Source organism: Marmota marmota, unplaced genomic scaffold, assembly GCF_001458135.2.
Source record: "Marmota marmota marmota unplaced genomic scaffold, marMar, whole genome shotgun sequence".
Taxonomy (NCBI): domain Eukaryota; kingdom Metazoa; phylum Chordata; class Mammalia; order Rodentia; family Sciuridae; genus Marmota; species Marmota marmota.
In genome coordinates, this window is record NW_026000130.1 from 4,674,061 (window position 1) to 4,688,059 (window position 13,999).

The 13,999-nt window shown below is 56.8% G+C and overlaps 1 protein-coding gene across 5 annotated transcripts; it reads right to left on the reverse strand.

The window, feature by feature from the left end:
• Positions 1-677: 677 nt before the first annotated feature.
• On the reverse strand, positions 678-9,683 carry Selplg (selectin P ligand). Of its 5 annotated transcripts, none has more exons than XM_048784986.1 (4): positions 9,524-9,683; positions 6,256-6,342; positions 2,145-2,686; positions 678-2,114 (listed from the first exon to the last, which is right to left on the reverse strand). In XM_048784986.1, exons 1-4 carry the CDS (start codon positions 9,678-9,680, stop codon positions 1,566-1,568), a joined length of 1,335 nt encoding a protein of 444 aa, XP_048640943.1. In that variant the 5' UTR covers positions 9,681-9,683; the 3' UTR covers positions 678-1,565. The 5 variants fall into 5 exon arrangements, with proteins under 5 accessions (XP_048640943.1, XP_048640942.1, XP_015355734.2 ...); XM_048784985.1 differs by having other exon boundaries at positions 678-2,110; positions 2,141-2,686; XM_015500248.2 differs by having other exon boundaries at positions 678-2,686; positions 9,524-9,681.
• Between the last annotated feature and the right edge of the window lie 4,316 nt (positions 9,684-13,999).

Below are 13,999 nucleotides of genomic sequence, written 5' to 3' on the forward strand. Positions count from 1 at the left end.
AAAAAAAAAAAAATCATAAAGCCCCAGGCAAACTGGGATGCCTGGTCACCTGGGAGGGTTGTCACCTGACACTGACATCACAGGTTAGCACACTTTCAGAGCCTGACCCAGCTGTACTTCAACACAGTTGCGACAGTCACTTATGACCCGCCTCTGGGACCTGGCGAGGCTGCAACCTAGACAAAGTGACCAGCTGGAGCATCCAGTATTGGCCGACTGACCCTTGAAGAAAAAGCTCGATGACCCCAAACTTCTCATCTGAGCTGAGAAGTAGCCACAGTGGCCACCAGGCGTCATGGGTTGGAGATCTCACCCCGTGGAAAGAAGAAACCGGTGGCTTCTGCGGGGGGGGGGGGCACGCAGAGCCACGTTCGTCTGAAGTCCGGGGAAATGTAATTCTGTAGGTCACAACTGGGTCACGGGGGTGAATAAAATGGTCATGGGGGGCTGAATGGGGCCCTTGATTTTCTCGTGACAGCCTGAGACCTCCCCTAGCTGCTCAAGGATGGGTCTAGAGGCCCCCAAAACCCACGAGGGGACCCAGAAGTCAACCCGTCAGCCTGGGCAGGGGGCTTCCCCAGGGCCCCAGGGTCAGAGGCCAACGGCTGAGGAATGGAGGATGCTGGGAAGGCTGCCGGGAGGAGGCGGCCTGGACACTGAAGGACCGGCCACCAAGCGTCTGTTCATCATGTTTATTGAGTGCCTGTGTGTGGTCAGGCCCAGGGCTGGGTGAGGGACACTGCATGAAGGAGACAGAGCCACCCTGGCACACGGCCACAGGGGAAGGAGAGAGGGGCAGGATGGGCTTCCTCTGTCACCAGATGGAAACTCATGGGTGCACACAGCCCCCCCACCCACCCCAGCACCTACAGGCTGAGGCCTCACCCTGGGTTTCCCAGAAACGCACCCAAGACCACCCAAGCAGCCCTTCAGGGTGTGGAGATGGCCTCAGGAACCCCATGCTCTTCAGCACCCCTCCAAAATGCTCCTCTACGTGGTGACCATGGCGAGAGAGGAAAATAGAGACGGGAGCCGGGAGCAAGGCCAGTCATCCCAGCAGCTCGGGAGGCTGAGGCAGGAGGATCGCCAGTTCAAAGCCAGCCTCAGCAACAGGGAGGCCCTGAGCAACTCAGTGAGGCCCTGTCTCTAAATAAAACACAAACTAGGGCTGGGGATGGGGCTCCGTGGGCGAGTGCCCTGAGTTCAATCCCCGGTACCCAAAACAAAAAGAATATAGTGGTAGGTGGGGCACAGGCATTCAGTCTTCCTTGGGGACATGGCGATGAGACCCAGGTGGGCTGGAGGAAGGAAGAATGGAGGCATAAAAGGGGCCTCGGGACAGATGGGGGACAAGGAGGGGCAAGGATCTCTCAGGCAAAGTGGCTGCCTGCGTGGCTCTTGGCCTGGGGCTGCCAGGCTCCCTGGTTGGCTGGCCAGTCCTGTGCGGCCCCAGGACCTTGGCTGTTTTGGGCCCTGTCTGGGGCAGCCAGAGTTCCTTCCCTAAAGACCCCCAGTCCCACGGGTCTCCAGGGAAGCCCAGAGCTGTGGAGGGCCAGGGCCTCAAGCTAGGGGAGGAAGCTGTGCAGAGTGAGGTCATCCCCGTCGCGGTCCTCCCGGGTCTCGGCCTTCAGGCCCTGGCTCTTGGGCAGGCCCCCGTTGGCCGTGGCCGGGGCGCCCTCGCCCCCCTCGGGCAGCAGGGCCGAGATGCAGACCATCTCGGTGGGCGAGTAGCTGCGCACCGGGTACGTGTGGGTCTTGCGGGAGAGGCGGACGGCCAGCACCACGGTGCACACGAAGAAGACGGTGGCCACCAGGGCCAGGACCAGGATGGCCAGCAGGCACTGCTTCACGGGGATCAGGTCCGAGGCACCCGTGGAGCTGGGGTCCACGGAGCCTCCAGGGAAGACGACCTCGCGACTGTGCAAGTTGCTGGTTGTCGCAATGGCACCCTCGAAAGTCACACGAGAGGCGGTGGTGGCGGTGGTTTCCCTGGACAGGGACTTCACCTTGGATTTCTCTGTGGACACAACTGCCGTGACCACAGGCTTCACGGACCGAGCCTCAGTGGCCGAAGGCGGAGCGGTCTCTGCCTCGGTGGCCCCTGGCGGAGCGGTGTCTGCTTCAGTGGTCGCAGTCTGGGTGGTCTCTGCCTCGGTGGTCACGGACGGAGTGGTGTCAGCCTCTGTGGCTGCTGGCTCTGTGGACAGGCCCTCCATGGCTGTTGTCTCCACGGGTAGAGGCCCTTCTGTGGATGCAGCAATCGCAGAGGTCAGCTCTGTGGCCAGCGGCCCTGTGACTGACACCCATGGCGTGGCCACTTCTGTGCTTGGCCCCTCCATGGCTGTCCCCCCTGCAGCCAGGCCAGCAGAGTGCCCCGTGGAGGCCTCCACCGTGGCTGGCCCGGGGGTTCCGGGCCCCGCAGAAGCGCTCGGCTCCAATGTGCCCTTCGTGGTCAGAACCTTGGGGCCTGCCGCCACGGCCCCCGTGTCATTGTCCAGTGTTTCCGGAGGGTCTGTGCCCTCTGTGACATAGTCTTGGTCACCGTAGTCGTCCTCCAGGGCCACCTGTCTCCGTACCCGGGCAGGCAAGGGGGCTGGGGCTGCTCTGTGGGTGATCTCCCACAGCTGGAGGGCACTGCCAGGGCCCAGCAGGGTCAGCAGCAGGAGCAGGTGCACGGGCATGGTACCTGGGAGACACAGAGACACACAGACATCAGGACACGGCCCGATCCTCCGCCTGAGACAGGCACCCCACCCCCCAGGACGGGCCAGGACAGAGCAGACGCTCAGCAATAGCAGCTGTTACTATTTATCAACATTCACAAAACCACCCAGGATTCTCCCTCGAGAACATAAGAGCTTCACTTGTGTCTTTAACATTTTTGACTAAAACTCTTTTTTTTTTTTTTTTGGTACCAGGAATTGAACTCAGGGACACTCCACCACCGAGCCCCATCCCCATCCCTATTTTGTATTTTATTTAGAGACAGGGTCTCACTGAGTTGCTTAGGGCCTCGCTTTTGCTGAGGCTGGCTTTGAACTCGGGATCCTCCTGCCTCAGCCTCCGGAGTTGCTGCGATGACAGGCGTTCGCCACCACATCCAGCACTTTGACTAAAACTTTTTATTTATGGGCAAGATAACCCACAGGGGCATCGGAAGAGGGTCCTAGAGCTTATGGTTATACTGACTTTCATGTCATCCCTTGTTAATTCTATTGTTGTAGATATTAATAATTTATCCCAAGAGCACAGTGGTACCTGTGTACAATTCATAAAGAGACAAACATGCAGCCAGGTGCAGTGACCCACACCTGTCATGCCAGCTACTCAGGAGGACGATGGCAAGATTGAGGTCAGCCTCCGCAAGTTAGTGAGACCCTGTGTCAAAAATCAAATGAAATAAGGGGCTAGGCATGGAGTCCAGTGGTCGAGCACTTGCCTGGCATGCATGAGGCCCTGGATTTAAACCCCTGCACTGAGAGAGAGAGAGAGAGAGAGAGAGAGAGAGAGATCAAAGAGGGTGCGTGCTCAGGTCCTCGCCCACTGGCAGGGTCTGCAACACAGTCCACAGTAAAGTTGCTCGAGCCCTCTTGAGTCTGGTCCTGTGCCAGAGTACAGTGAGGTGGCTTCTCTGCCCCCTTCTCCTATCGTGGCTCCCTCTCCGCACAGCTCTGGCCAGTTCTCAGGTTGCCTCGTTTTTCTTCCCTCTGGGCATCTCTGCATGGTCCTGCCTCCTTTGGCTGTGTCCTCGCCTAGACAATGCAGATGAGGGTGCCACCCCCAGGCTGCTCTCAGGACCATGACATGATGTGGGCCAAATGCCCATGTGGCCAGCTCTCTGCAGGGTTCCAGTGCCTGGGCTCTTTTAGGCAACACATCCTATAAGTCCTTAGGGGCCCAGAGCCATTAGCTGCACCTTCTGGGGACAGGAGAACAGCCAGACCTTTCAGAACAGCACTAGCTGCTGTTTACAGAATCCAAAACTTTGCCCTTAAGAATTCCCCAGTGGTATGTATTTTAAACAGAGTATACCTATTATTGTCACAGTGGTGGGAGATCATTTTATTTCAAATTATTTAACCTCTAAAAGTGATGCTAAGTTAAATCCTCCTCCACATATGTTTCTGGACGCTGTGGTAGCCAAAAAAATTTTTTTTTTGTACTGGGGATTGAACTCAGGGGCACTCGACCACTGAGCCCCATCCCCAGCCCTTTTTGATTTTTTATTGAGAGACAGGGTCTCACTGAATTGCTTAGCAGGCCTCACTGAGGCTGGCTTTGAACTTGAGATCCTCCTGCCTCAGCCTCCCGAGCTGTTGGGATGACAGGTGGGGGCCACCGTACTCAGTTTCTTATTGTATATTTTTAAGTATTTGCAATATTTTGAGTATTTGTATTCATTGTCTAATTGTCTTTGGGTTGGTGTCATTTTGAACACCCCCCCCACACACACACATGCCTTTTTTTCCTATCATCTGCATTATAATTTTTCCCAAAATATAACACAATTCTTTTGATTTTATTGATGGCATCCCTTTTCCAAAACTATTTTTTAAATTTTACTATAAAATGCACCTAGCTTTTTTTTTCTTGATTAATAAAGTCAAAATGATGTGTCATTCCACTCTCTCCAGAATAGCTGTGACCTTAAAAATAGAAAATAACAGCTGGTGACAAGGTCATGCACTAACTAGAGCCCTCTTTCATGGCTGGTGGGGACCGAAAATGGGGCAGCCGTTAGGGACAACAGCTCCGTGGTTCCTAGAAATAGAATTGCCATCCTGCCCTGGGTCGGTCCCAGGTGTATTCTCCCAGGGACTGAAAGCAGGGACTCAAACAGATTCTCCTGGATCAGTGTTGGCCATGGCCTGATGATACACAGAGCCTGAAGGAGGACTCGGGGGAGCGGTGACAGGTGGATCAAGCACAGTGAAGGCCCACTGGCCCTGGGGGGCGAGAAGGTCAAGTTCTCACACTTGCATGGACGTTAGACCACGCTGGAACTAGCCAGCCAGGAGGATCACGCGTCCACTCTTCCCCGTGTCTAGATGAGGCAGATCACAGAGATGGGGCCCAGGTGAGAAGAGAATAGGGAGTGACCCTGCTGTGTTGTATCTGAATATTTTATCACAATAAAAACTTTCAAAAGGAAATTCTGTGTCGAGCAGCAGCTGTGTTGTGAGAGGGATGCAGGTATTTGGTGGCTCCCTGGACAGGGGGGACCCTCCATCAGCACTGGGGTAGCTTCCGGTATTTCCCCTCATCCTCCAGTCGTGTGATTTGGAGGAGAAAACAGACCTGAGACTCAGAGAAGCGAGGCGACTTTCCCAAAGACACACAGCAGGTGAGTGGCTGAGATGGGAGTTGAACCCAGTAAGGATTCAGGAAGGCTTTATGAGGGGGCAAAAGACACAAAAGCTTGTTGGAAGAGGGCTTAGCCCCATGTGTTTGTGTGTGGAGGTGGGAGCCCAGGTGGGGAGAGGGCACAGTAAGATAAAGGACTTGAAGTCACCTCACTAGAAAGTTCAGTCCCCTATTTACCAGGTGCATTATAGGATGTAGGATTGAAAGCACGACTAGGGGATCAGACAAAAAGGGGTTCAAGTCCCGATTTGGTTTCCTGCAAGCTGTGTGACCTTGAGACAGATCCTGGCCTCTCTGAGCTTCAAATTTCCAGTCTGTAAAACGAGGAGAACAAATGGTCCCTTTCTCATCAAGCTGCTGAGAGAATGCAACGAGAAGATGGATGCAAAAGTCCCGGGCTCACAGTAGGTGCTTAATAAATGTGGCGCGCGCGCCCCCCCACACACACACACCCGTGCATCTCCCCACCAACCTGCCTCCGTAGGGGCGGGGCTTCTCCGCACTTGGAGTGGAGCTCCCGGTTGCTGGTAAAGCCCGGGGCCCCACCTTGGCCCCCTCTCTCTGGTGGCAAGGGACCACAGGGGAAGCCACCAGCTCGAAATCATGTTTCCTAACTTTGAAACCCTCGCCGGTGGCCCCGCGGGGTAGTTCTCGGTTCCTGGAAGGCAGAGCCCTCAGCGGCTTCCAGGAAGCAGGGGGAGGGTCAGGGAGGCCAGGCCCCGCCTCCAGCCCCTGGGGCCGCGCCCTGGACAGCAGGCCCCACTGCGCAGCCTGGGGGTGGCCCTAACGCGGCTCACCACCAACTGTCAGCCGCCCTACACCCACCCGCAGGGCCTGGGAGGAGCGAGAGGCGGGGACCCTAGGTCACCTCCTGAGCCTCAGTTTCCTCACCTGTAAAATGGGCTCCAAGAGGCTCAGGTGGGACGCCGTGTGGAGGGTCCCCGATGCTGGCTTCCAGGAGGGGGACCCTCTTCAGGGCTGCAGGCAGAGGAATAGAGGAAACAGACTGCAGACTCGGGGACAATACAGAGATGCGACCTCCCTGCCTCCACTGTGGGAGCGAGGAAAGCCACTCGGATCCAGGTGACATCAGAGACTTGCTCTGTGGAGATTAGATGTGGCACTGTGGGACAGCCCAAATCCCCCTGCCTGGGCCTGCCGGGAGTGACCAGCCTGTCCCAGATGTTCTGGGTATTAGTACTCAAAGTCCCCAGCCCAGCAGAGGTCCCTGCTGTCCTGGGCTTTACTAGGAAGGGGCCCGAGACAGTTCTGATGGCTTCAGCCCATTGGACAGGAAGGACAAGATGCTGCATCTCTTGGGGCTGGGGATGTGGCTCAAGCGGTACCACACCCAGGCCCCGCCCTCCGCCTCCCCTCTCCAGGGGAGGAGCCACGTCCAGGCCCCGCCCTCCGCCTCCCCTCTCCAGGAGCCAGCCGAGCACGAGCCCGGAGGGAGGGCTGAGGACAGCCACATCCTAGGGTGCCTCCACCTCGGGAGTAGGTCAGGCTGCTTCTGCCTGTCACCCCAAACCCAGTTGCTTCTGCCCCAGCCCCACCCAGGCCGCAGGGAGGAGCAAGGAGCCCTACCCCAGCTCTGGGGACCACGTTAGGTGGCCGCCCTGGGACGCTCAGGAGAGGTGTCCACGGGAACCTCCCCTTCGGAGGAGCTCTGGGAATCTCAGAATCCAGAGGCCTGAGCTTCTCGGGGTGTGGGTTAGGCAGCCACAAGGAAAGGGGAACCCCCAGATCAACAAGTAGGTCAGACTGAGGTGCAGGTCTTTCCCAGGCCCCTCTAGAGAGTGAAGTCCCCGGGAGCAGAACACCCCCACCGGGACCCTGCTAGTCAACCGGTTCAATCCCAGCTCCGTCCCTGGACATGCTGTGTGACTTTGGGCCATTTGACTGACCTCTCTGAGCCCTGGGTATCTCATCTGGAACACAAATGCCCCTGATTTACTATGGGGTACTCTCCCCCTAAACCCATGGTAAAGTGAAGAGAATCACAAATCGGAAATGCACCGAATACACCAAACATGGCAGCTTGGCCCGATCTATTCCGCCCATAGCTGGGTAAAAGCACCTAAGGCCACGCCTTCTTATGACAGCCCGAGGGAGGTCAAAGCTCAAAAATCCGAGTGTAGATTCTACTAAGTGTCGCTTTCACACCCTTGAAAAATCCAAGTCCAGCCCTCCATCATGGGGGCCCCAGCTGCTGGTGGGGTCTGGAGGGCGGAAGGGGTCAGTCCAGGCAGAGTGATCAGCACACCGGGCTCAATAAAAGCCAGTCCGCCTAGGACGAGGGTCAGCCCCTTAACCTCTGCCTTGTCCCCCACCCTGGGACGGGCTCTAACGTGCCCTGCCTCTCTCTCTGAAGGAGGCAGCAGGCAGGGCACCCCAGCCGCCTGCTCGGGGTTGTGACTGGCAGGTGTGGGGGGCGACAGCAAGCCAGGCCCTGTTCTAAATCCTGTGTGCCAGTTAGGAGCCCATGCAGGTGGGAACCACCTTGGACGCTTGAACACCCGGCTCCTGAGTCACAATGGGAACGTACCCAGCCCTTGCCCTGCTCTGTGAACCAGGACTTGCCCTTTCCTGGAGTGAACGCTCCACCTCCCCAGGAACCACGTTTCACTTGATGGAGCCCCAGGGTGCTGGCCTTGTATACAGGAGTCCTCGTATTTTGCACAAATGAATCTGAACTTCCTGATTTTACTTCCAAAGTGATGGTGGGCCGTGCGAGGGGGACACAGGCCTGTAATCCCAGTGACTTGGGAGGCAGAGGCAGGAGGCTCACAAGTTGGAGGCCAGCCTCACCAAATGGGTGAGGTCCTAAGCAACTGTGCAAGACCCTGTCTCAAAATAAAAACTAAAAAGGGCTGTGGATGTGACTCGGGGATTAAGTGCCCCTGGGTTCCATCCTCATACAAAGAAAAAAAAAAAGAAAAGGTGATGGTTTTCTGAAGCCGCAGGGCATGGACACCCCCCCCCCTACGTCGACCCCTTGCCTAACCCCTGCCCCACTGCGCATGTCCTGCTCCAGGCCAGCAGTGGGGATCTGAGAGGCCAGGACTGGTCCCCATGTGCAAGCCCCCTCCTTGCCACATGGCTGTGGGAGCTGCTTCTCCTCCTCACTGAGTCTTGGTTTTCCCATCTGTAAAGGGGCACTGACCCCTCTGGTGCTCCATAATCCTAGCCCACCTGGCTCTGGGCCCAGCGGAGGTTCAAGGGGGGACTCGGCCCTGCAGGCGACCTAGCCCTTTCTGCTCTCTGGGTTTCAACTCCCCTGGCTGGGGGCCAAGGCCAGCGAGGGAGGTGTCCCTCACACAGGCGGTGCCTGTGGGTGACCCCAGGGAAGCCACTCTGGCGCCCAGGGCCTGGGAGCCACCTCTTATGGCCCTGCCCACTGAGGGGTCAGCCCTGGGGGCTTGAAATCAGAGATGAGCCAGCCAAGAAGAGGGGTCCCAGGCAGCAGGAAGCCTGATCCGAGGGGGTGGGGGGTGTGGAGATAAGCTTTGGCTCTCAGCCCCTCTCATTCTCCTTTAGTGTCCCTGAAGACCCCAAATTCCAATCAATCAGAGTCTCCCAATTAAGAGTTCCACTCTTTTGTCTTTTGCTAACAATAGTGTCCCAATTTGAATATGTTAGTCACATGCCATGAAGAAGTGCCGCTTTCTCAATCCCAACCAAAGTGTCAAAGGGTGGTATTTTCATGACTTCGAAATTTTTGGCGGCTTCAAGACAGATCCCGCGCCCCCTCCTCCTTTCTAGAATGTTCCAGGCCTAGTCTCAGCTCTGCCTCTAAGCGAATCCCTCTGCCTCAGTGGACTTCAGTTTCCCACCGTGAGAGGAAGGGGCTGCACAATTTCTGGGGACAGGCCTGTGATTTTTCTGAAATTTGCATTCAAAATGCCTGCGGCCCCCGCCAAGGCAGAAGCTGTAAGCAAACAAATGATCAGGTGCAGGCCCCAAGGGCCTGGATAAGGCGCCACTGATTCCAGGAAGCTGCTGGGCCGGAGCCCGCGGAGCCTTGGCTGGGCCTCCCAGGAGGCTGCAGCTCAGGAGGGACCCAGTGGTCCTCCCCGGCCTGCTCGGAGCCAAAAGGCAGCCCCCGGGGTCCCTGGGGCCAAGGCCCGACCTGGTGGTTTTGCAAGCCAGCACTTACCGCGCTCAGCAGAGCATGGGGAAGCCGCCTCCTGGGCCCAGAGTGGCTTCTCCGCTTCAGTGCCCAGACAGCGCTGTGGCACCCTCTGCCGTGGTCGCCGGCCTGCCAACCCCCAACGCAGAGTGTGAAAGAAGGAAGTGAGAATGTGGTTACTCATGCGAGGCCACGTGACGGCCCACACCCCCGTGTTTGTGTCAGCCTGGGTGTTGATGTTGATCAAGACAGGTGGACAGTAGGACGGGGACATGGTGGCTCTGACATCAGGCCTTCGGTCCCGTAAGCATGAAAACACCAACAACTCCAGGCGAACTTCCTGTGGCGGGGCCCTGAGGTTGGAGGTGGGACCCGCTGTTACCCTGGTAATGGAGAGTGGGGGCCAGCGGGGACCCTGGCCTGGAAGGGAGAGGCCAGATAAAAAGGAGGACAGCTCTGGATTCTTGCCCAAGATGGTGGGCAGAGGGGACAGGGCAGTAGAAATAGCACCACTCAGACCTTTGCGGGGTTTAAAAATAGCTTGCGTTTCTTCCCTTGAGATTCCAGCATTAACGCTGGGCACGGTGGCCACGCCTGTCACCCCCGCAGCTCGGGAGGCTGAGGCAGGAGGATCACGAGTTCAAAGCCAGCCTCAGCAAAAGTGAGGCCGTAAGCAATTCAGTGAGACCCTGTCTCTAAATAAAGTATAAAATAGAGCTGGGGATGGGGCTCAGGGGTCCAGTGTCCCTGGGTTCCATCCCTGGGACCCCTCCCCAAGGAAAAAAAAATTCCAGCATTATCTCCAGATGCTCAGGGATGCAGCCCCACCAGCAGCAGTGAAGAGTGCTTTGGGGAGCAGACTGCCAACCACACATGGGGGAGCCCTGATTGTCTTATGTCCCCCCCAAGATCCAAAGGCCCCACTGTGGGTTCTCTTCATGGGAGAGAGAGGCCAACAAGTAAACAAGTCCACAGACCATTACATCACAGGCGATAAGTGCCACGGGGCGGCGGGGGGGGGTGGTGGGGGGGTGGGGGGGAAGCTATCGGGAAGTGCAGGGCAGCCCCGGAGAGAGCTCAGCCCTGGCCCAGGGTGGGAGGCCTGAGAACATGCAGTTCAGGAAGGGCGGGGCGGAGTCTCCTCCTGCCCTGTGGCTTTGCACAAGGAGAGGCTCAGGACATACACAGGGGCCACTCCTTGCCTTGCACAGGTTATTTGAAAATGAGCAGCCAAGCACACGCAGACCTGGGTTCCATCCTAGTGCCGCAAGCTGGGTGCGGTCATGCCCGCCTGTCAACCCAGCGGCTCAGGAGGCTGAGGCAGGAGGATCATGAGTTCAAAGCCAGCCTCAGCAAAAGGGAGGCTCTAAGTAACTCAGTGAGACCCTGTCTCTAACTAAAATACAAAATAGGGCTGGGGATGGGGCTCAGTGGTGGAGTGCCCCTGAGTTCAATCCCTGGTACCCTCCCCACCAAAAAAAAAGAAAGAAATTGCCAGCCATCAGCCCTCAGTCTCAGGGACAGAGAAACTGAACAGACCCTCCTGAGTGCTGGAGGCCATGCATGCTCTGAGGAGCGGGGGTAAGGGGCCGCAAGCTGCCTGTCCATCCCTCCTGCTGCCTGCAGGCTTTGTGCACCTTGCAAGCTACAAATGGTCTTTACATTTTTAAATGGTTGGAGTATGTTTTGTGACACAACATTTTGTGAAATTCAAGGTTCTGGTTTGGGGTTTTTTTGTTTGTTTGGTTTGAGTTTTTGGACTGGGGATTGCACCCAGAGGCACTCAACTACACCCCAGCCCTTTTGATTTTATGTCAAGGGCTAAGGTGCTGAGGCTGGCCTCAAACTTTGCATCCTCCTGCCTTAGCCTCCTGAGTAACTGGGATGATTGACGTGCAACACCAGGCCTGGCCAAGGTTTGGTTTAATAATCAAGTTCTCTTGGGACACAGCTACATGCCTTGACCTACTCCTGTCGTCTGTGGCCACTTTCACAGCAGAATCGAGGTGTTGCCTCATCTGTGAAGCCTCAAGAGACACACCCTTCCCTTTGACGGAGCCACCAATCAGCTCACATAATCCTGCAATGCGTGTCTGGTCATTGGAGATAAGGAAACTGGGGCTGAGAGAGGACGCACCTGGCTCCAATTCATGTAAAGTAAGCAGCCGAAGCGGCACCCGTTAAAGCTCTTGACCTTGACCTCCAGCCTGTGAGGCGCAGACCACCCAGTGCCTCGGCCCCCTCACTGAGCGGCAGGTGAGCAGTCTTCAAGGTAAGACTTGGGCGGCCAGACTCGCTTTTGACAGGAGCAAGTATCACTCAGAAGATTGCGCGGCTCACGTCGTCGTCTGGGTGATGGCCATGAAACCACATCTCACCACACCTGGCACTTGTCACAAGTCCCCAGGGAGCCGGTTTCTGCTTCAAGGAATAGACACTAGAAAAGACAGCCTTGCCTTCCAAAATCAAAGCAATGCTATTTAACAGAAGAGAAATGTTGGAGAAAGACCAGCAGTCCCATGCCACAGGAATCTGTCCCTCGATGAGATGTGATTCAGAAGCGAGGGTCGTATTCATGTTTGTGGAAGTTGGTGAAAATGGAAGAATCCAGGGTGGAAGAATCCGTGAGCAGCCCAAACCAGTGGGGCCTGGCGTGACCTCAGCCTTGAACTGATTTGAAGCATGGTCCTTGCAAAGGCCTGGATTAAAGAAATGTAGCTCCACCAATCAGAAACGGCCAACAGCCCAGAATCCCAACGGTTCGGGAGGCTGAGGCAGGAGGATCGCAAGTTCAAAGGCAGCCTCAGCAACTTAGCAAGACCCCGAGCAACTCAGCGAGGCCCTGTCTCTAAACAAAATATAAAAAGGGACTGGGGACCTGGCTCAGTGGTCAAATGTCCCTGGGTTCAAGCCAATGACACATAAGGCACCATACAGCCAATGAAAAGGAAAAGAGTCTTCCACAGAGCGGAGGACAGAACCAGGGCCGCTCTCGTGCTAGGCAAGCCCCTGAGCCACCTCAGAGACCTTTCTGTACTCTTTCTGTGCCTGTCGGTGATGAGCCTGCCACCAGGTCTCCTCAGTGGGGCTCCTGAACCGCTTCTGACTGGAGCTGCCTAGTTCATGAATTATCATTTGCACAAATAAAACTCTTTAAAATATTATTGTGCCTCAGTTTACTTTTTAACATACATATGAGCCTCAAGCACTCCAAATGAGCAGGTGCCCAGACCCGACAGAGGTGATGGCCACAGCAGCCACAGCCTGTGCCCATCACCTACCCCCGGATCTCTCTCCCCTTCCTCCTCATCTTCCTTTCCCCTGGCCTCCACCCACACAGGGCCTCCACCCATGCCTGGCCTTCACCCACTCCCAGCCTCCCACCCTTCCTTCCTGCCTCCCTTTTCCCCTCAGTTACCTGGCACCTGCAGCTTTTGGCTTTCACCCCACCAGTGACAAATACTTGACCACTCAAAGTCCAGCTCCCAGGCGTGACTGAAGGTGTATTAAATGTCACTCTCCCCAGGTGGCTACTTAGGCGTGGAAACAAAATTTGGCAGTTGTCATCTGAAGGGAAGGAGAGTTGGTTAAGAAGATGCGCCAGGGGAGAGGGGCACGAGCTGGCAGCTCCGAAGGGACCTGTCCCAGGACAATGACCCTGTGGCTGGACCACTCATGCCGTTGTCAGAGTCTTTGCTGGGGTTATCGATGCACTGGAAGAGGACATCAGCAGCTCTGTCACCAATAGCACAGCTGCCAGCAGACCCTGGTCACCCTGAGGCTGTGGTCCCTGCTGGTCGCTGTGGCTCTGTGTGGACAGAGGTGGTTGCAGGATCAAGGACACGCGAGGGAGCCCGGGGCCTGTGCTCCGCTCAGAGCGCCTGCGTGGTCATGGAGCCGCCCTGAAAGACGTGGCCGTCCCACACCGGCCCAGGGTTCTCCTGTTACCTTTGCAGGTGGTCGGCACAGGTGCCGCGGGCAGCAACAGCGGAGCCGCTCCAACCTTGACCTGGAGGGACGTCTCCCGCACGCCGGGTCACAGCTGGCCTGGACCCCACGGCACCAGCAGGCACTGCGAGGTCCCCTTTCCCACGATGTCCAGTGCAGGTGCGTGAGCGTCTGCTCAGACGACTTCCATCCACCAAGCCGCCGTCGCAGACCATTGGATCGGCTGCAAGAGTGGGCGTCGAGGTGCCCAGATCAAGGAGAGCCCCCCGACCCCGGCAACTCGGATCAAAATCGGGGACCCAGTGGAAGGATCTACTGATAGGTAGGTCACCATAGCCGGATCTGCCGCCAACGGTCCCCTGGCTCAGTATGTAATCAGTGCCAGCTGCCCATTGAAAACATCAAGAGGTCGCTGCTCTTGGGAAGGGAGGCCAGAGGAAGGCTCCAGAATGCCCCCAAAGATCAAAGCCATGATTTTTTTTCTTTCCCGTAATGGGGATTGAACCCAGGGTGCTTACCCACTGAGCCACATCCCCTGCCCCGGCCCCCCCCACC

What these genes read in the sequence shown, in the direction of transcription:
- Selplg (XM_015500248.2), bottom strand. Translation starts at nt 9,680, where the DNA reads ATGAGTAACCACATTCTCACTTCCTTCTTTCACACTCTGCGTTGGGGG. An exon ending in CCCATGCTCTGCTGAGCGCG is followed by an intron (nt 6,343 to 9,523) that starts GTAAGTGCTGGC and finishes CTCTGCCTGCAG; the next exon opens with CCCTGAAGAGGGTCCCCCTC. An exon ending in TCTTGGAGCCCATTTTACAG is followed by an intron (nt 2,687 to 6,255) that starts GTGAGGAAACTG and finishes TGTGTCTCCCAG; the next exon opens with GTACCATGCCCGTGCACCTG.